Source organism: Lemur catta, chromosome 1 (genome assembly GCF_020740605.2).
Source record: "Lemur catta isolate mLemCat1 chromosome 1, mLemCat1.pri, whole genome shotgun sequence".
In the NCBI taxonomy this organism is placed as follows: Eukaryota; Metazoa; Chordata; class Mammalia; order Primates; family Lemuridae; genus Lemur; species Lemur catta.
This window is the reverse complement of record NC_059128.1, coordinates 140321154-140340108: the sequence shown is the minus strand read 5'-3', so window position 1 is coordinate 140340108 and position 18955 is coordinate 140321154. Positions and strand designations below refer to the sequence as shown.

Genomic DNA, 18955 nt, shown 5'->3' with positions numbered 1-18955 from the left:
TTGACGTAGGAGAGGTGATGTTGGTTCCCTCGGCGGAGGCCACTCCCCGCAGCGGTGGCCTGGTCTCTGCCTCCCGGGGAGGACCCTGGGGGAGCACTCCTGGGAGGGGAGCACTCCTGGGAGGGGAGCACTCCTGGGAGGCCGGCTGCCCCGTGAGCTGCCCAGTAGCCCTTCCAGGGCGTGTTACGTTCAACCTAAAGTTACTATGTTTTTTTCTTACCAGGGCGTGTTACGTTCAACCTAAAGTTACTACGTTTTTTTCTTACCTTCAGAGAAAAACATAGCCCTCCTTACTCCACAATGAGTATTTGAAACATGTAAAATGAAATGTTACCTTTGATTCCAAGGGTCCAGTGACCTTTCCTGTCATAAAGGATCCTACCTGCTTTCTTCACACCATCCCCAGGGGACCTTGACCAATGTGTGCACCGCCCCCCCCAAACTTACCGTCCTGATGCTTAAGAGCAGAGGGGAGAGTTCAGGAAACAGCTAAATACAGTGATTGTCCCATCAGGGGGAAAAAGAATGACACTGAAATTCTTCAAATACTTGCCTAGCTCTTAGACAGTTGAAACGGTTTAATGTAAGTGGCTTATTTCAGAGAAGCAGGGAAGGGGAAAAGCAGATTCTGGCAATTTTGCCCTTGATGTCTTTTTTTTCTGTGTCCTGCTTTAGTTGGAATTTACATAATACTGGGTGAGGCAGTGTTACAGTGCACACGTAGCCGTGCACGTTCATTCTCGGTTGCTTTCCCAAAAGGCTTGAAAATGCAGTAGATTTAATCTAGGTTAAAGGAACTCCATTTTCCTAGCAGGAAATTTAGAGAGCTTGCCTGTCTTCCTAGGGCATGGAAATAACAGAAGATGGTTCCTTCGGGGGAAGTCCCCGGGGCAGCAGGAGGCTGGCACTCGGCTGAAGCTTGTGGCCAGGGAATAGAAATATGGTCACGGCGTGTCAGGTGGAGAGTCGGAAGAAAGGTGTGGGGTTGCCACTGAGCAGGGTGAGATCATTGTTCCCTGCCTGGCTGAAAAGTTGGCTGGGATTTGCTGTCTGCGGGTGATCCTGCTAGAGGATGAGTCAGGGTGGTTGGAGGAGCATCGGGTGACGGCCCCGGGCAGCCAGAGCAAGAGGCGCAGATCCTGCTTTGTCAGGGACAGTTTCCCAGGGGAATTCCTTGGGTTGGCATTCGGTAATCCAACCAGTGGTGTCCCCATAACTCAAGTACCGAAAGCAGAATGGCAACATCGTTTCTCCGCTTCCTAGGTAGTGGCCAGATGGTAATACTTTCTACATCAGGGGGCCAATTATATCAAACTCTATAAAACTAAGCTAATTGGATACGGTTTCCTTAAAAGTTGATTTCTACAAGATGAGGCATTTGGATTGGGTGGCCGCGATTCTGAGCTATGGAAGTCCCACTTTTAGACAGGAAAAAGAAAAGATTTGTCTTCGGTGGCTTTTGGAGAGACATTTCAAGCAAGAAAGGTTTAGGTGATAAAAAGACATTTTAGGTGGCATGAAAGGAGTGTGAAGCAGTTCTGAGGATCTTTGAGAGGAAGGTGCAACAAATCGGAGGTGGTTAAGGAAGGTTCTCCTGGAGATCGGCATTGACCTTGAAGGGTGCTCATGAACCAGTAATTATTAGGATGGTTTTGCCTCTGCTCTTTGTACTTGTGTGACTGGGGGACAGTCTGCTAAGCTCCTGAGGACAGCTATTTTCTCATCTGTGAAATGGGAGGAAGTAGCAGGTTAGGCTGGTAGAGTTAAACTGTAAAATTCTGCGATTCTACAGAAAAGGCATAGAAGCCACGAGAAAGCAATGCCACCTTCCTCTAATTTTCTTTCTCTTAGTTTTGAGTTTAAAATAAAAGATGGAGTGGGAGGGTATCAAACAAAACCCTCTCATCTCCCTGCAGGTTCTTCCTTTAGTTAACTGATTTTTGCTTTGGTTGCCACTTTTTCATGCCTGTCACTGCGGTCTCCCAGCGTATGTCATTCCAGCCATCTGGTTCGGCATCCAGGAGCAGAGGAGCCACAATAGCGAAATCAGAAGTGGAATTCACGGAAGGGTTCAGTGGCAGGGGACTGAGTTTTAGATGCAGCTTGTGGCATCAGTAGCATCATCTGTATCTTGCCCCTCTCAAAGGCAAGCAGTGTGTTGAGGATGAAGCAGGAATAAACTCCGAGGGCACAGCGCCAGGGCAGCCACGAGACAGTGAAGTAATAGTGCGTTGCTGTGTCTTTACCCGGCAGCGCCGTTTCTTCTGGGTGGGTGGACTTTGGGCTAAGGAAGGGGATACACCTGTGACTCTCCAGGGTACCAAGTCTCATCCTAAAGCCTCTTTGTACTTTCTAAGAACGGTATTTTATCGTTGTCTTTTGCCTCAAAACACTGAAGTTGTAGTTACCTTCTATACCACTGAGAAACGACTCTCTTTCTTTAAGGTCAGAGCTAAGTTTTCTGTAAAAATTTAATTGAGGGGATTTTTGATGGGGGTTTTTGAGCCTTTCACTGCTTTGTAGAAACTGAAAGTAGGCGGTCTCGGCAGCCGGCGATTGATAGCTGAAACTGTCGTGTGTGGGAGACACACTTGAGCACCAAATGTACCACTTAGATCAGCAACCTTTGGATTCTGGAAAAAAGTGTTAAATTCTCTACATAGTGGCTAAGATTGAGGGGGAAAACAGATTACAAGGGGAATCAAGTATAGGGAGCATGTCCTCCTTTGACTTCGGCTGGCTCGCATGCTACTGACTTGACAAGAAGCCAAGATGCCGACTGCAGCTCCACTTGTGTGAAGCAGGCACCTGCTTTGCTTGCAAATGCGCTCACAAAAGAGAGCTTCATTCACAGAAAGGAAACAGCCATGGCGGGTTCACTAATTTAGCCTTCCAGGGCCTCACTCCCTTGATCTATCAGCCCCTTAGAATTCAAAGGCACCCTGTAAAGGAATTTTCGATTCGCCATGTGATGACTTTGTTGATGTCTTGAATTCGAATATATATTGCACTGAATTTGTCTACCAGGACTATGACTTTGTTGAAAAAAAAAAAAAAGTACAGGGTTCAGCCATCAGATGGTCAGTCTGCGGCTGTTTTCAAGTGTTTATTTGCTTAGATCTAGAAAACAAAGTAGGTTTCACATGTTGAAGATGTTGACTGGCCTTCAAAACATGGACAAGCCTCTGTCTTTGCCCTGGGACAGAGTTCAACTAGGACAGACAGGTGTTTTTGTGCACAGCACTGTGAGCTCCAAAACTGAAATACTGTGTATTTTACCAGCTTAGCCACAGAATTGTAGGAAATCATTTTTCACCTTCTCGGTCCTCGAGTTTTACAGTATTGTATTTCAGAAAATGTTCCACGTTTTTCCATAATAAAATATTACTGAAGAGTAGCATCAGAAAAAAGAGTTAGCAATTAGAGCTAGAACATTCCAAAAAGGCCCTTTCCGACATATACAAGAGCACCTAACGCAGGAGGCTCTCTCCTCAGTCCAGGCTGGTGGTGACGGGGCAGTCTTGAGGAATCGGTCACCAATAATACCAGCCACAGTTGGAGTTGGCTTCTGCCATTGACCACGTAAATTGTTGGCTTGTGATCTGGAATTCCCACCCTGCAGCTGACATGTGACTGTTTCAATAATTGAAAACCATTCAAGTGACTGACCTTTCCTGCCTTGGATTTGGTTACATATTGTATGCATGTATCAAAATATCACATGTGCCCCTTAAATATGTATAAATATTAATAGGTATCAATCACAGAATGCCAGAAAATTTTTTTAAAAATACACAAATATTAAAAAAAAACAAAACTGGCTTGTCCCTATTTTAGAGCCGAAGTCTTTAAAGAAAAGGAAACTGCATTTTTAAAATGGTGTCTCCAGAGCATCAAAACTTAGTTCCCTTCCTACCCAGTTTGTTAAGGTTCAGAGACCTTGGAGGAAGTGTCTTCAATGAGTATGATGTCAGTTGCCTTAAGGGCAGAATTAATTTTAAAATCTGATCTTATATCATTCTCTAGGGCTCTGTCTATACTACCCTCCACGCCGAAGAATGTAAATAAATTGCTGTTTGACTCGGGGCGAGCCATGATACAAACTGGTTATCTTTACATAAGCAGTACATTTTTTTTTCTGTGAGTATTATTACCAAGAGTTTCCAAGTAAAGATTTTCAAGAGAAACAGCTGTGGTTTGAAAAGATTTGTGATAATCCAGATGGTTTCTTTGAGGATAAATCTACTTGATCATTTAAAATTAAAGTCTTTCAGTGAAGTTGAGTGTTTTCTTTATGATTTTAAATACACTACTGTGTATGTGTGTGTGCGCGCGCGCACGCGCGCGCGCGCGCGCGTGTGTGTGTGTGTGTGTGTGTGTGTGTGTGTGTGTGTGTGTGTGTGGATAGCTACCATTGGCCTGTCTTATTGGGAGCTTTGTCTTTGAAAACAGCAAAAACTTCGTAACAGTGTCTCAGATTATCTAGCAGTTAAGCTGGCAAAATACCTGCGGGAACTCTTCATGACAGCAGAAACTATTGGTGAGAAGATACAGTCAGACACCAGCTACCCTGTTGAAGTATGTGGCACTCAGCTTCTCTGGAAGCTGCCACTCCCAACTTCTGATGCATGATGCTGTAATCATAGCTCACAATTGCACTACTGATTACAGATTGCTTTACAAGCTAAACACATGCAACTATATTGCTAAACTTACCAATTCCTGGAAATGTGGGCGTCAGAAGTCTCCAAGTCCTTTAGGACGGGCCTCTGAGGAGGTAGACAGAAGGGGTGACAGATGGGAAATCGGGATTAGGTGAGCTTTTCTGTACCTCTCCCCTTCCCTCGGTGCACAGCGTGGTCTTGCTGCTTCTGACTACCTGGAACTGCTCAGCGTGAGGTCTCCACAGAGGCTCTCAGTAGCCCAGGGCCCGTCTCCTGTACTTTGTCTGTCTTATGTTCCCTTCCCAGGGGCTCTGCTGGATGTTCAAAGTTAAACAGCAGAATTAATGCACAGTGAGCTGTTAATGGCCAGCTAGATTTAATGTATTTCCCCTCTAAGGTATATATAGAACCGTCATGGTCTTTGGTGATCAAGCAAAGGTGTCATCAGTAGTGGAAATCTCAGACCTCGTGTGGCTTAAGACTTGTGATATTTGGTTCTGAAATCACATCTCAAGTTTTACCACTGTACCTACTTCACCTGTGAATTTTAAAAATCCTGGAGAGGAGTAATGGGAGGGAGTCGATAAACTAACACATGCAGGATTTTTTTTTTCTCCAAGGTCTAAAGCTTTTATTATTACAATGAATTGTTGAATTCATTGAAATGGAAAATATCATAAAGTGACCTGGGTGTGGAGCATCATATTTACCTTTTCTGACTTGGCTGCTGCCACTGGCAAAAACCCCTCAGTGAGCGGATAGACTGTGGCACGACTTGTAAAGAGCACGTGCTTATTAGACAGTGTCGAGTAGAAAAATGTGAAGCAGCAAAAATTACCAGCATTGAGCAGAAATAGGAGGGTTGAGACTTGCTGAAGCACCTGACTCATCAAACTGCATCCACCTCTGTGGATCCCAGTGTCCCTTGGCCACCGGTCACTTCTGCTCTTGGACATGGGCAGGGCCTTCCTTTCCACTCCATGCACAGCCTGGAAAGGGGGTCCCGGGAACGCACACCGAAGCCTGGGGGACTGCCCGCCTGGATGTGTGCTGCAGCCACTGACCACGGAGGAGCATCTGTGGGTGTTGTAGACGCTTAGCCACCCACCTTACACTGATGTGGGAAACAGAGGCTGCAGGGGGAGGGAGGCCTGTCCCTGAGTCAGGCTGCTGAGCCATCTGCTGTTGCAGCTGACCTGGAAATGAATCCAGTGCGTCTCAGACCTGAGTTACAGCTGGCGTCGGGGAATCTCAGAGACAGGTGGTTCCCTTAACAGCTGTACATCCAGGTAGGGCTGGCAAGAGAGAGAATTTCATCCTTGTTGAGCCTTCATGGGTTTTCTGGGATCTGCAGTAGCTCCCTGACCTTTTGCCAAAAGAATTACCATTTCAGGGCAAATAATGATATTTTTTTCTCTTCCTTTGTTGAAATATTCTCTGCAGGTCAGAGAATCTAAGACTTTAAGTGAGCATATTAAGTGATAGATGGATTTTTTTGAAAAAGACTATGGCTGTTCGCTGGGAGAGCACTCACAGCAACAGCAATCTTTCAGACACATTCCAGTTTCTGGAAATGTACAAACTCAAGTCCCATTAGGGCTTTACACTAATTACTATATCTAAAGTGACTGTTTAAATTTGGAGGTCTGTATTTACCCTGCACATTTGAAGATAACTTAACCAAACGCTGTGTGTGTGAAGCGAATCATTGTGCATGCTGAATGAAGCATAAGACTTTTTCAGCTCAGTGAAAGTAAAGAATAATTTTGGCTCTTTTTTATTTGTTCTGAATGAAACACTTTTGACTATATATCCATGTAGTTTTGGGGAGGATTTTAGGCAGACTTGGTTTTTACTAAGGTAAGGTACAGGAAAAGTAAGGTGTTTTCCACTAAGTCATTCAACAACTAAAGGTATGAAACCAAAAGAAGACTGTTAGGATAATATTCCCGGTCATTTTGTCTGTCCCAGGCTCCCCAGACACGTGTGAGTTGATCACATCATGGGGCTGCCCAGCTGAGGCCTGAGTAGTGGTAGAAATCCAGGTGAGACTCTGCTCGCCAAGCAATGGGCTGTGGCAAGGACTGGTGCCCACTTGGAGATGGGACACTGTGTTTGAATTGCACAAAGGCTCCAAGCACCCCTGCCAAGCACAGTGGCCAGGAGCTGAGCTGTGTTGGGTTGGGCATAGGAGCAGTGAGGGGTGTATCACCAGTGTTATCTACTAGGTACTCCTACCTGTCACTCTGAAGCTAGAACTGCTGTTGCTGTGATCTTAAGGAATCTTTGTTTAAATGGGTATGATGAAATAGTTAAGAGTGATGCATAGCTCTTAACTGAGCTTGCAGGGGACCTCTAGTGATAAATCCCTGATGTCACCATACTGACCACACAGGCAGTGTGGACCCTGGATGAAATGAGTCTGAGCTTTGGGGTATCTCCTTTTCGGAAAAACAAAAGACAAAAACCACCCACCTTCTCTTCACTAAGAACTTTGTTCAAGAGGAAAGCACTTTAAGTAGCCAGATTCACACTGAGACCTAATAACTAGGAACAATTATACGTCTATTCCTTCAAGGGTAGCATTTTAATATTTAAATAGCAAATGGACTGCACCTTCCTGGTGGACTCTCAGGTAGTGGGAAATGGCAGGGATTTTGTTTGGGCTTCTGGGGCAGGGGAGTGTCTTTTATTCCTGAGACCGCTGTATGTGTTGGTCAAAGCTCTTAACATTGGCCCAACATACGTGCGAGTCTGTCAGTTTACATCCTCTTTGTTCCTTGTTGCTTTTATCTTATCATTGTGTTTAGTTCTCCTTTTTCAATTTGCCTGTCATTTACTGTTCTTTCAGGCCACCCTATACTTCTCATTCTGGACTCGGGCCTGGCCAAACTGGCCTTTATTTTTCATCTCCCAAGCTTACTCTTCCTTAATTTCCTTCCTTTCGGTCAAGCAAACTGCTCCATCACTAAATCTTTTTTTAAGCATCTCACCCCCAAAAGTTGCCAGCTTGAAAGTATCAGATTCTGCCTCTTTTTGAAAACTTTGATTGTTAGATGAGGTTGAAGTTCAGAATGTCCCCATTGTTCCTTATCCAGAAGCTAACTCCGTGAGCCCAGGAGAGGGAGGGGAGAGTGTATTGAGACTCTGCCTGTTAGCAGCATTCAGAAGGCTTGTCTTGTTTTTATATCTATTCCAAGCCTAGTGAAGCATGGTTGGTGTTTTTCTTCTTCTAAAAATGATGACTGGAAGCTGGGGCTTGACTTTTCTGTTTAAAATTATTCCTTGCTATGAAGCCATTCCTATAGCTTTCTGGGGCCAGTGAAGCTGAAATCACTAGTTAAGTTGATGTCTTCAGTAAAAAAATCTACCATCAGGCAGCATGGCCAAATGAACTCTAGTCAAAGAAGCCAAGACGGTTGACAAGAAAAGCGCACGTAAAAATGGCCAGTATCCATCTATGATTGTTCAAGAAACTTCATAATTTTCAGTTCCCTTCCTCCTTCAAGTGATAAGGTTTCTGGTGCACAAATGCATGGCGTTTCTTAAATGCCAAGCAGCTATGTTCATACTCTACTCTGTGCAAAGGGTAAAGGTCTTGTACCTATTTAATCTTGTTAGACTCCGAATCGTTAGACTCCAAATAATCAAGTGTAAGAGGGCAAGGTTCCAGATTTCTTTTCCAAATGGGGAGGAAGCATCTTAGATGTCTTTGAGAATGCAGTATGCATGGAATTGTGCTTTATTTTCCCCCCTGCTCCTTTGAATGAGTTTTTATTTGGAGAAATCCGAATGCTGATGCGTGACTATAAACCTTCCAAGGCTTGTGGTGCCAGCTCCCTGCTCTGCAGCCATGTCATCTTGTGCTCTTTGTCTTACTTTGCATCATCCCCCTAAATAGAAACGATGTGGGTGCCTAAGTGCTGGGCATTTTTCTCGTGCTGCTTGATGTGCTTGTTGTATGAGCACCTCTCAGAGCTCTTGCAGCCCTGTCTGGCTCTGTTTTAGTACAGCTCAGGTGCAATATATACAGGGTCTTGCCGAGGGCATCGCTCTGTTTTACCTCAACCCAGCTTACCAAAGGCTGCCCAGATCAAAGGTAGTATCTTTCTTCTTTTAATCTCTAAAGCTTTGGTTTATGCCCTTTTCCCAAGCCTAGTTGTGCTGAGAAACTATTATACGTATATGCTGATTAACAAATTGTTAACCGGTACTTTCATCATCAAGTTGAAGTAGGTGTGAGCCATCATTCAGGACGCATGCAGAAGGAATGCTCTAAGGTTTCAACGCCCGTTTCTTTGGAGGAGGAGGTTGGTTGGAAAGAGGGTATATGCTGTCCTGCCCTGGAGGGGCCCGGACGCCCTGTGCTCTTGGAAATGAGGACTGCAGTGGTTGCCAGTTGGTGTGTGTGCCACGGCCATATTTAATGCATGGGCAGAGTCTGTTTGGGCATGTTACCAACCTGTATTGTAACTTATTTTCTAAACTGGTAAAAACATAGTCTTTCATTTTGGCAAACAAGTATTGAGTGTCATTGGTACAGAACTTTGCATTACGTACTATGGCGGAGATAAAAAATAACACACCGTCCCAGGAAGTTTATAATCCAGCTGTCTTACCTTTGAGTTTAGAAAGCGTTTCAAAAATCTGATGTTCTAGAGAAGCTACCCTTTAAGAAAATGATAATTGCTGTAAGCTCATGCTGTTGTTACTGTGATTAAATACTTTATGTAACTGCTACCCACAAATCCCATTAACACCTCCCCTACCCCACTGCCGCCTCCCACCCTCATTCCTGAATAGCTGTATTCCACAGAGTTGATGCACAGAGTTACGAATTGACTCCAACGTGGGTAAAGCTAATAAATATGATTTAGGGCGAAAAGGCACCAGGTAAATGCTTGAGATGTTATTGCTGTTCTCATACGCTTTATTATTTTTAAATTGTGCATCCTTTTAAGTAGATTGTTTGTTCGCCACAGTCTCCATTATATCTAAGCGAAGCATTCACAGAAATTTCTAAAACCTTTTCATTTCTCTCTGTAGGTTGTTGTTTCGTAACATTTTATACAAGAAAAGCTGCACTTGAGGCCCAGAATGCACTGCACAATATTAAAACTTTACCTGGGGTGAGTTGGTTTACTTTTGTACCAGAATCACTTTATTGCTTGAAAATGGTCCTTTTAACTGAAGGTTCTAGTTATGGGCTCTTAGTGCCAAAAATGACTTTGGTCTTTTGAGGAGTGTGTGTTGACCCTTTGTTCCCTGCAGCCGCCAAGCCAGCTGGCCGGCCCAGAGAGGAGCCCTGGCATTCACGCTGACGGGAAGAGCTCTCAAAGAGCGTGTCCCCCGGTTAGAAAATCAGAGTGACCCCACTGGGCAGCAGCGGCTGCCAAAGAGTATTGGGTGGGCTAAGATTTTAAAAAGGGGGAAGGAAAAAAACCCAACACACAAGAGAAGCAAATGGAAAAGGAAAAGCTTTTTACTCCCCAGGAGACCCTTTTCAAATTTCGTCTTTAGATTTTCTTTTGAAAGGACAAAATGTACCCTGTACAGCCATAATATTAAGCCTCCAAATGGTTTCTAAACAGTCAGTGGTGGTTAACAAAGTCAATGTTTTTAATGCCCAATTTGTGGCTTCATGTTGATACAGAACAGAAAATATAATGCTTACAGTTTTTTTTTTTTTTTTTCCATTTCCTTCCTGGTAATGTTTGATGGTTAGGACAATTCTCTAGAAATGAACTGACGTTGCATGTAACAGCTTCATCAGAATACATTGTGTCTAAAGGGTTTTGTGGCACTTTCATATATTTCATGCTAGGATCCATTTCCCTATGTTGTTTGAGTATTTTCCCTACTGACCCAAATATCAGCAATGAGTTCATTCAATATTGTAATGAACACCCATCAGTTATAATGAAGAACCTGTGGTAACCACTGCAGTGATAATGATTTTACTGAAACCTGGTTTGATAAGGATGAAAGAAAGATAACGTAATGTCCATGATGTTTTCAGGGTGTAATTCTAACATGGTGTCATTTATCCATCTCTGAACACGTGCCCCGACACCTGTGTGTGTACACACTGACATATTCACATGGAAGCATTGCGGCCCCCAGTACCCACGGAAGAGGTAGCATTTATGTGATTCACCTTAGATCCACTGAAGAAAATTTTGTAAATCTGTAGTGGCAAGATGCTCAACAAAAGGTTTTCAAAATGTTAGCTTCTTAATCGCCCAAAAGTAATAGGTTATGAACCTTGGTCTTAAATCATACCACTTTGCTTTTCCCTTTTTCATGTGAGGAGATCAAAGAATAGAAGGTTCAAAAAAGCAAGTGTGTGATATCAGAATGCTCCTTCCCAATTTAACTACTTCTCCCCGAAACCACTAAGGTGGTTCTTAATAAGCCTGCCTTTGTTAAGGCTCAGTGACTTTAAAAGAAAATGAAAGTAGTAGTATTTCAGCTTCATTCTCCATGCAAGTGGAATTTTTCCAATGAAAATTCTAGGAGATGGCAGTGTTAGGTCCCATTATGGCATGAAAGAACCAAAGCAAGTACTCACTGGTTCGGCCAACAATAGAAGAAAATACTTATTTCCCAGCCTCCCAAACACACCCAAAGACCACTTTGTATTCCCTCTCTTAAAAAGAAACGCTTTACTGGAATTGGCACACAAAATCCCTTCTACGTGTGTTTTAAAAAATTCCTTGAGATGATGAATTGTTATTTAGCATTTAAGATACAGTAGAGTTTGATGGCAGTGACATCATATTTTAAGTGAATGCAAAACCTGGTTGGTTTGGATTTATCCCCTCTGCCAGCACAGCTCTAGTGTGATCTTGTCACATGAAGGCACTCTTAAGAAACCCAGAGTTAATGCGACAAAAGGTGCTTGGGTTGGGGATATCTGACTCTCTTTTCTTAGCTAACAAATTGCATGTTTTGTGGTTTTTCTTTAAAAAAGTTGCACATTGTCTTTCTCGTCTTCCAAAAAATTCTGCATGTGGAATCCAGGGGTGGTGATTTTAGAGGCCTGTTGTTAAGGACAGTCATCTGGAAGTTGGAAAAGGTGGTTGGTGGAGTATTTTTGGTTTTCTTTTTATCTGGTTCACATTCGTATGCCCAATTACTTGAGGCAAGTTAAACGAAAATCAGAAAAGTCAGATCTTATTTGTAAGGCTAATAGCCTTTATGCTGTACACACTTGCCACCTTTGCCGTTTCAAATATGGTAAATGAGGACAGAGTTCCATATCTTGCATCTGTGTGCAGCTTTATCTGGTAAATATCACCCTTAACAGCTACAGGAAAAAATGAAAGTGGTTGCCTTGCAGCTGTGTGCCTTTTGTGGACAGGAAGAAATGGGACCAGACATAAAAAGATTAATGCATATTCTTGGGAAAAAAATATTACAGGGTACCTTGCTGTTTGATTACAAGCCTTGGAATTAGTCAACATTTCCATAATTCTAAACCAATATACACCTGTTTTCCCACTGTGATGTGAAGGCACAACTTAATTTAACAGAAACCCTGCTGTGCTAAATCTCTCATTAAATATTACCAAGTGAGTTCGGTAATTTAAAGTTGTACACTACCATTTTAACTGGTTGCCTTCATATTATGAAATTAATAAGAAATTAATGATGTACTTTGCCATATGCCTTCAATTTCTTTATGAATAAAAATAAAAGGGATAAAGAAAAATGCATCACCAGCTGACACTTTAAAGCTTTTCTGGTTGTAATCATTTTCCTGTGGATAAAATCCATTAAAAAGTCACTTGCTGCCTTTTTTCTAAAGTGTCCAAAACTTCCAATTTAAAGCAAGATCAAATAATGCTGGGTTTTCTTTTTTTCTGTGCAGTTTTCTTCTGCAGTTGATGTTTTGTTTCATAGGGAACTTTTATCCTGCAGCCCAACTAGAGTAGTGTGTAGGGGTTTGCTTTCCCCTCTCTGCACCAGCTTCCTCTTGAGGGAAACAAAGAACTTGGTTTGTTAAGAGGCAGAAACAAGCTGATAGGACTGACTGTGTCTTCTCTTAGGTTTTGATTTAAGGCACCATCGTTTTCATGTCACCTGTGGAGTCTAGAGACCCTTTACATGGTGGGTAGGGCACTGGGATCGAGGTGAAGGGTCGGGGCCTTCCTGAGCCCTGATCAGATGTGTCCTCAGAGGAAGTGAGGACACATTTCTCAAGCCTGCCTCTTCCTGTGTGACCAAGAAAGACACCGTGTCTTAAATCCTCTGAGATGCGCAACATCAGTCCTAGAAATAAAACAGTGGAAATAAAGGGAGCAGATTTGACATCTCGACACCCAAAGCAAGCAAGGAAGGGAGGGGCTGGGAGTCTTTCCCTTGGTTGGATGACGCTCTGCTCTAGAAATGGTTGCTTAACGCTTAAGCAACAGATCAGATCTTAGGGATAGCCCCTTCTAATGACTGACGTTTCAGGAGATCTGTGAATCCCAAATGATAATTTATTGAGTGCTTACTGTGTACCTGGCACTAAGCTAAGTCTTGGCAGGAAATAGCAGAGATCAAGCCTGACGGGCCTCTAGCTGATCCTAGTGGGAAGGATGGACAGTAGACAGGTAATGAATACTTATGTGGTTTGTGCGTTAGTGCTTTTCTGCTTCTGACGGAATACCGGTTACACACACACACACACCACACCCCTTGAGATCCCTAATGAGTAGTGCCTTCATAGCCTGAAGATTATACCCTGGCTGTGTCTGCACAGCCTGGGCTACTGGATGAGTCACTGGGTTTGGTGCGGCATGATTGGACCAGCTCTTCCGCCGCTGGGCCACTTGTGTTCTTGGACAAATTCTGGTTGCCTTCACTTGGATGATGTGTGAGCTTGGGCTTAGAGATAGCCGCCTTTGTTTAGGGTTTCAGGGAGGCACAACCCAACTGCTAGTAAGTTACTATAGAAATGTCCTTGTCTGCCATTGTGTTTCCCAGAGAGGAATCCTTGTAAAGGCAGCTTGCAAGATTCGTTTTGTTTTCTTTGACCTAATTTAGCTCAATTAAAAAATAAAGTAAAATAAAGACCTTTACTGAGGCACAGAAAAACTGCCGAGATCTTTTCAATAGTCAAATGTCAGGGCCAAATATCCTTGTGCCAGTGTCAGCACGATGCCATATGTCATTCTTTTTTTCAAGGTCTTAACACATATTGTCTCTAGCAATGAGGCTTTTTGATTGAAAATCTACAGCAGTCTCATTAGAGCGTTCACTGTATAAATTAATTTAATTAAGGATGTAATAACAGAGAGGAATACAGTTTTGAAAAAGCTCTTAAATTTTAGCAGCAAGGAGGAGGAATCTATGGAATCTAAATGTCTCGTAAAATATTAATTGCAAGTTTCTTCCAGACATTCTCTCTGAATATGCCTTTACCCTTTTCTTTCTAGAATCTCGACGAGTTTTATTAAATGCAGTTTATATTAAGGAGTTACTGCCCTCAGAGAACATTTGTTTAGAGCGCTCATTTTAGCAGTGGCATACTGAAAGGTGTTTTATAATCACACACGCAATGTGAGCAAGGCCTACACGTAGCGTTGAGATATAAAAACAAATGAGCCTGATCCGGTAGGAAGAGGCTGTAAGTAAATGGCCTCGTGGGACAGGCGTGTTCACCCACACGGAGTGAATGGGCCCCTTCCTGGCTCGCCCTGGCAGAAGCAATTTACCTGTGTGGGTGGCACTTTCCTCCCAGGCAGGCTTTAACTCGGCTCTCCATAGGAGTGTTCTTGAGCAGCGGGACACTGGGGTCTGTCCTTCTCTGCAGAGCCACTTGACGCTGGCCGAGGCCAAAGTCAGTTTGCCTATTTTATTCTATTTTGGGGTACTCATTTTCTTTGAGCCCCCTCTCCTAATTATTCTGCACTTAAGGCCTTTGTTCTCAGGGCCATGATTATTATTATTTTAATCATCATCATTGTCGTTTTTTGTCATAAAATCTCTAAGACCCCCATCTGCTCGTATTATGGAAATGTCTCCCCCAAATCATCCCATTTGAATGGACGCCAAACTGGACCAAGTTCGGTGAAGTTTCTTCTCAGATGCCTTTTATTTAAAATTGCTATGGAAACACAGCCAAGACGTCTGTATGAACAGTTGTCAGTGCTCACAGTCTTGTATCATGTGGTACACACAGAGCATTCATTCGTTCATCCAACAAATACTGAGTTTTTCCTGTTTGCCGGGCACTGTTCTAGGTACTAGGGAATTACAGTAGCAGCATCCGTGCCCTTTGTAAGTGAGTCACCAACAAACAAAACCTGCCCCCAGGCTTATACATCATAAATGTTGAGTAAACAGCTATTAGATATTTAATGGCCAAATAGGTTAGTTTTATAACACATTTCCAAGGGAGTCAAGTTTTTTTTTTCTTAAAGATAATTCTCCCCACAAACACTCCAAATGTTCCAAAATATAGGATGAATGTATAATGTATTTGTTACATGTATGTGTGTTCAGTGGTATAATATGTTTCATAGCCACAGATCTGTTCACGTATATGTCTATGTATATTCTCGCACATGCACGTATGGGTGTCAGTCCAAATAAATGCATGAATATATAACAAAGTCCCATTCTCTATTTGGCCTGACAACATACTCTTAATTACTTTGTAGTCCACTTTCTTATTTTAGGCTTCATCAACTGTCTCAGTTCCTGAGTATAATTATAATCCTTTGTTTGTGCTCTGAATCCGGCTCATGGCTGAGTCATGGTGCGTGAGAGGGTGCTTGAGAACTGTGTTCATGACGATCCCTGCCTTCGCCTGCGTTTACCATAGGAGCGCGCTGAGCGGGAGACCGCCTGGGAAGCTTCTTCAGCCCTGACCAAACATGCCTGATGGGGCATCCTTCCTTCCAGATCGGTTCTGTGGGTGTGGACTGCTCTTGGGTAGCAATGCAACATGCAAAATGTGTTTGCTGTGGAATGTGTAGATTGGGACATCCATTTGGTGTGCGTTCTTCGGATGTTTACATTTGCAGAATTTGGCCTGGGCTGAGATATTAGGCCTCATGGGACCGCCCAAGAGAAACCCTTCCCCTGCTGTCTGTGTTGTGTTCATATAATGATTAAATCCCATAGAAATGAAAGCTAAACCGAAAGTAAGGATTTTGTTTGTCTTCAAGATGACTTTTTTAAGGAGTGTGATGGAGAGGGCCATGGTGTGGTTCCAGACAGTCCCCTGGGGGCAGGGGTATGTGTAGAAGTCCCTTCCCGCTAGGAGCCAGGGCAGGGTCAAGGTGCGGACCCTGCCCAGGGAGGCTCGGCCAGGTGTGGCCGGATGGCTCCCAGCTCACCGCTTATCCCAAGAGAGAAAGTTGGAGGATAAAAGAAACTTGTTGGCCCAGTGGGCCCCAGTCTGCAGGCCCAGGCCCAGGGATCTGGGAAAATATATTTTAATACTTCATAAAAGGCCACTAGAAATCGTCTATTCCGCCATGAAGTTGTGCATGCCACCTGAAGAGTGGGCGGTTTTGCTTTGGACTGGCAATCCATCAGTTTGATAACTTTGATTGGCAGTTATTGATGCATGGCTTTGATTAACCAAAAGGAAAAACTAGTTACTTTTAAAACATGGCCCACTCAGTACAAGAAAGTCTGGGAGAAAATTAATCGAGACTCTTTGGTAGGGAAAAGTTGGAGATGCCTGCACAGGGTACAACGGGGAGCACCTGCACCACTTTTTGACCCTAGAACTCAACAGAAGGCGTTACTGCTTTGTTTTGCAAACAGCGTAGTCCCAAGTACATACCCAGTCAATAGGACTTTTGGGAGGGCTGATGAGGGAATGTGTGTAAAAGCCCCAGCACTGGTGCCCGATCAGACCTGCAGAAGTGCCCTGTGTTGTTGTTTGAGGGCTGTTGGTGTCTCATTGTCACCATGTGAGGGTGTGGCAGGGTGGTACATGGCAAAGGGAGGTAGTCGAATCCGGAGAAAATCATTTCTCTGCGATAGTACAAGATTAAATTGGGAATATTAAGTTCACTTATATGGACGTCAGTTCCCAAAAGGTTGGTAAGATTTCTAAAGAAGATTTGGTGGGGGAGAACCCATGAATTTGATTAAAAGGTCCAGATGGAATTGCAGAGCAAGGAGTTACTATAGTTGAAAAGGGAAAGGTTTGAAAAAAAGGTAGATAATTGTCCAAATTCTGTCACTAGAGTATGGCGTTTCTGTGCAAATGCATCACCTGGACATATTATATTGTGGTGGACAGAGCTTGAATCTTTCCCGTGTGAGCTGAGCACGGCTCAGGAGACGAGGCCCAGGTGAACCAGGCTGGCCAGTCCGTAGCCTTGAGCTTTAGGCCATGAGCAAAACATATGACATGGGAACGTGTGGAGAGGGTTCTCCTGGGAGCGCCAGGGTTCTTCCCCACCAAGAAACAGAGAATCGCCAACCTAGGGGGAGCTGAGGCCGGGAGCAAAGGGAGACTTAGCACTGCTCAGCTCAGCCAGGTCTGGTCTGATTAGTGCAGGGGAGGGAGGGGCGCAAGAAGGCTCCACTGTCCCTCTGCTAGTTTGAGCCATAGACTGTCATTGGACACAGGTGCTCGGGAAGTCTCATTAGTATTATGGCACAAGCTATTACAGTTGTTATGATAACAAAGCAATATTTCAGGACCATATCATCACAGCTCTCACTGCTCACAGGCCACCGAGATGAAAGGATAAACAGTAAACAGTACGTGTGGGAGATTGCAGAAAGGGACACTGTGACAAATGTTCTCTTTTATGCTCCTTATTGTCCCTGACTGTCATTATGTCCCATTAGCACTCAAAACACACATTTGCGCTGCCATCCCCTCCTCCAGCGCTTAGAAACCCTTGAAATTCCTTTCTTTATCTGCAAAATGTTGGACTAAATTATTCTTTCCAATCTTGCAGAGATGTTCTTTGCTGTCTATGTATTGTCGGTAGTCATATCCTAGGTAATGAAAAAAAAAATCTACATATGTGTGACCTGATTTGCTTCAGTTATTGGTTAGTAATTTCAGAGCACTTTGTGTAGACAATCTGGCTCATTTGAGTTTGACTGTCCACCCTGAGATTCTCTGGGCGTCTGCTTTGCTCTCCCCTCTGGCCGAGCACCAAAGGGAGCTTTGCACGGATAAAGCTTCCAGCAGGGAACAGAGAAAGGAAAGGGAAGGGAATGGACTCTAACAAGTCAGTTTCATTCCTCGTTTACAGCCTGGGTTTGACAAGGAAGGGTGTTTAGCCTGATGAGGTTTCAGGATTATTGGTGGATTTCTTTTATCTGTTTAATTCCTGTCCCCAGGTAACATGGATAAGTGAGTTGTCTGTGTTTGTAAATGGCTTTACAGGGTTGTTTATTTGTTATCCCTTCTAAAAATATTTCAGGTGATGTATTGGTAGCGTTCACCTTGTTATACCGAGGACGCGGAGGTTTGAGAGATTAAATTAACTTCTCTGACCTCCCTGAGCAGAGCAGTGACTGAACTAGACGTCGCGGTTACTGAGACTCCCTGGGAGGTTGGCCTCGTCGGGTGGATGTAGGCGTAGCACTTCCCGGTTTCAGGGAGTAAGGAGCATGACTCGGGAGGCCAGCACAGCTCAACTGTAAAAATTGTCATTGCAAAGGTGTGGACTGTCCCTTTATTGACTGCCCGTGTGGAGCTCTGTAACTGTATCTTAATTTTCACAGCTCCACAAGGCACATGTTGTATAGCCCCGTTTTACTGACAAGGGAGCTGAAACTCAAAGAGAATGAGTAACATGTCCGGCATTACACAGCTGGTAACTGTGAGTTCACAGGCAGTTGGGTTCAAACCAGTGTTTCTGGACTCAGAAGCCAAGGAGCTCTTGTCCCCTCTGACTTGCCCTGGGCGCAGGCTTCCCAGTCCCGGCTCCAGCTGGCGGGTACAGGGTCTCAGAGGACTGTGTTTGCTCCCTTTGGAGCTGTCACAAAATAAATTGGAATCCCCAGCCCCTCCTGCAGCTCGCCAGTGGGTGCAGAAGAGCAGGGCCGTGCCAGTTCCAGCCGCACGGGGTGGCACCCAGGGGCAGCGCTGCAGACAGCACACACGCGTGAGCACATGCATGCACACACATGCACGCACACATACACGCACCATGAGTCAGTGCTGCCACAATAAGAGCACTGGGGACACATGGCTGCAACTCTGCCCGAGATGTGAAACTGTGCTCTGCTGTGCAGGCACGAGTCACAAAGAACATTGAGTGAACGAGACAAGGTGTTGGCTGGAAACTTGGGTGTGAGATGCCTAACACAGA

General features: G+C 44.1%; 1 protein-coding gene across 5 annotated transcripts in view; it reads left to right on the top strand.

Annotated features, from left to right (window-relative positions):
- The window catches only part of CELF2 (CUGBP Elav-like family member 2), a 296716-nt gene that overhangs the window by 173224 nt on the left and 104537 nt on the right, over positions 1 to 18955 (top strand). For all 5 annotated transcript variants that reach the window (XM_045535983.1, XM_045536008.1, XM_045536004.1 and 2 more), the window contains exon 3: positions 9711 to 9793. In XM_045535983.1, coding sequence (XP_045391939.1) covers positions 9711 to 9793 — 83 coding nt within the window. The remainder of the gene's footprint in view (positions 1 to 9710; positions 9794 to 18955) is intronic.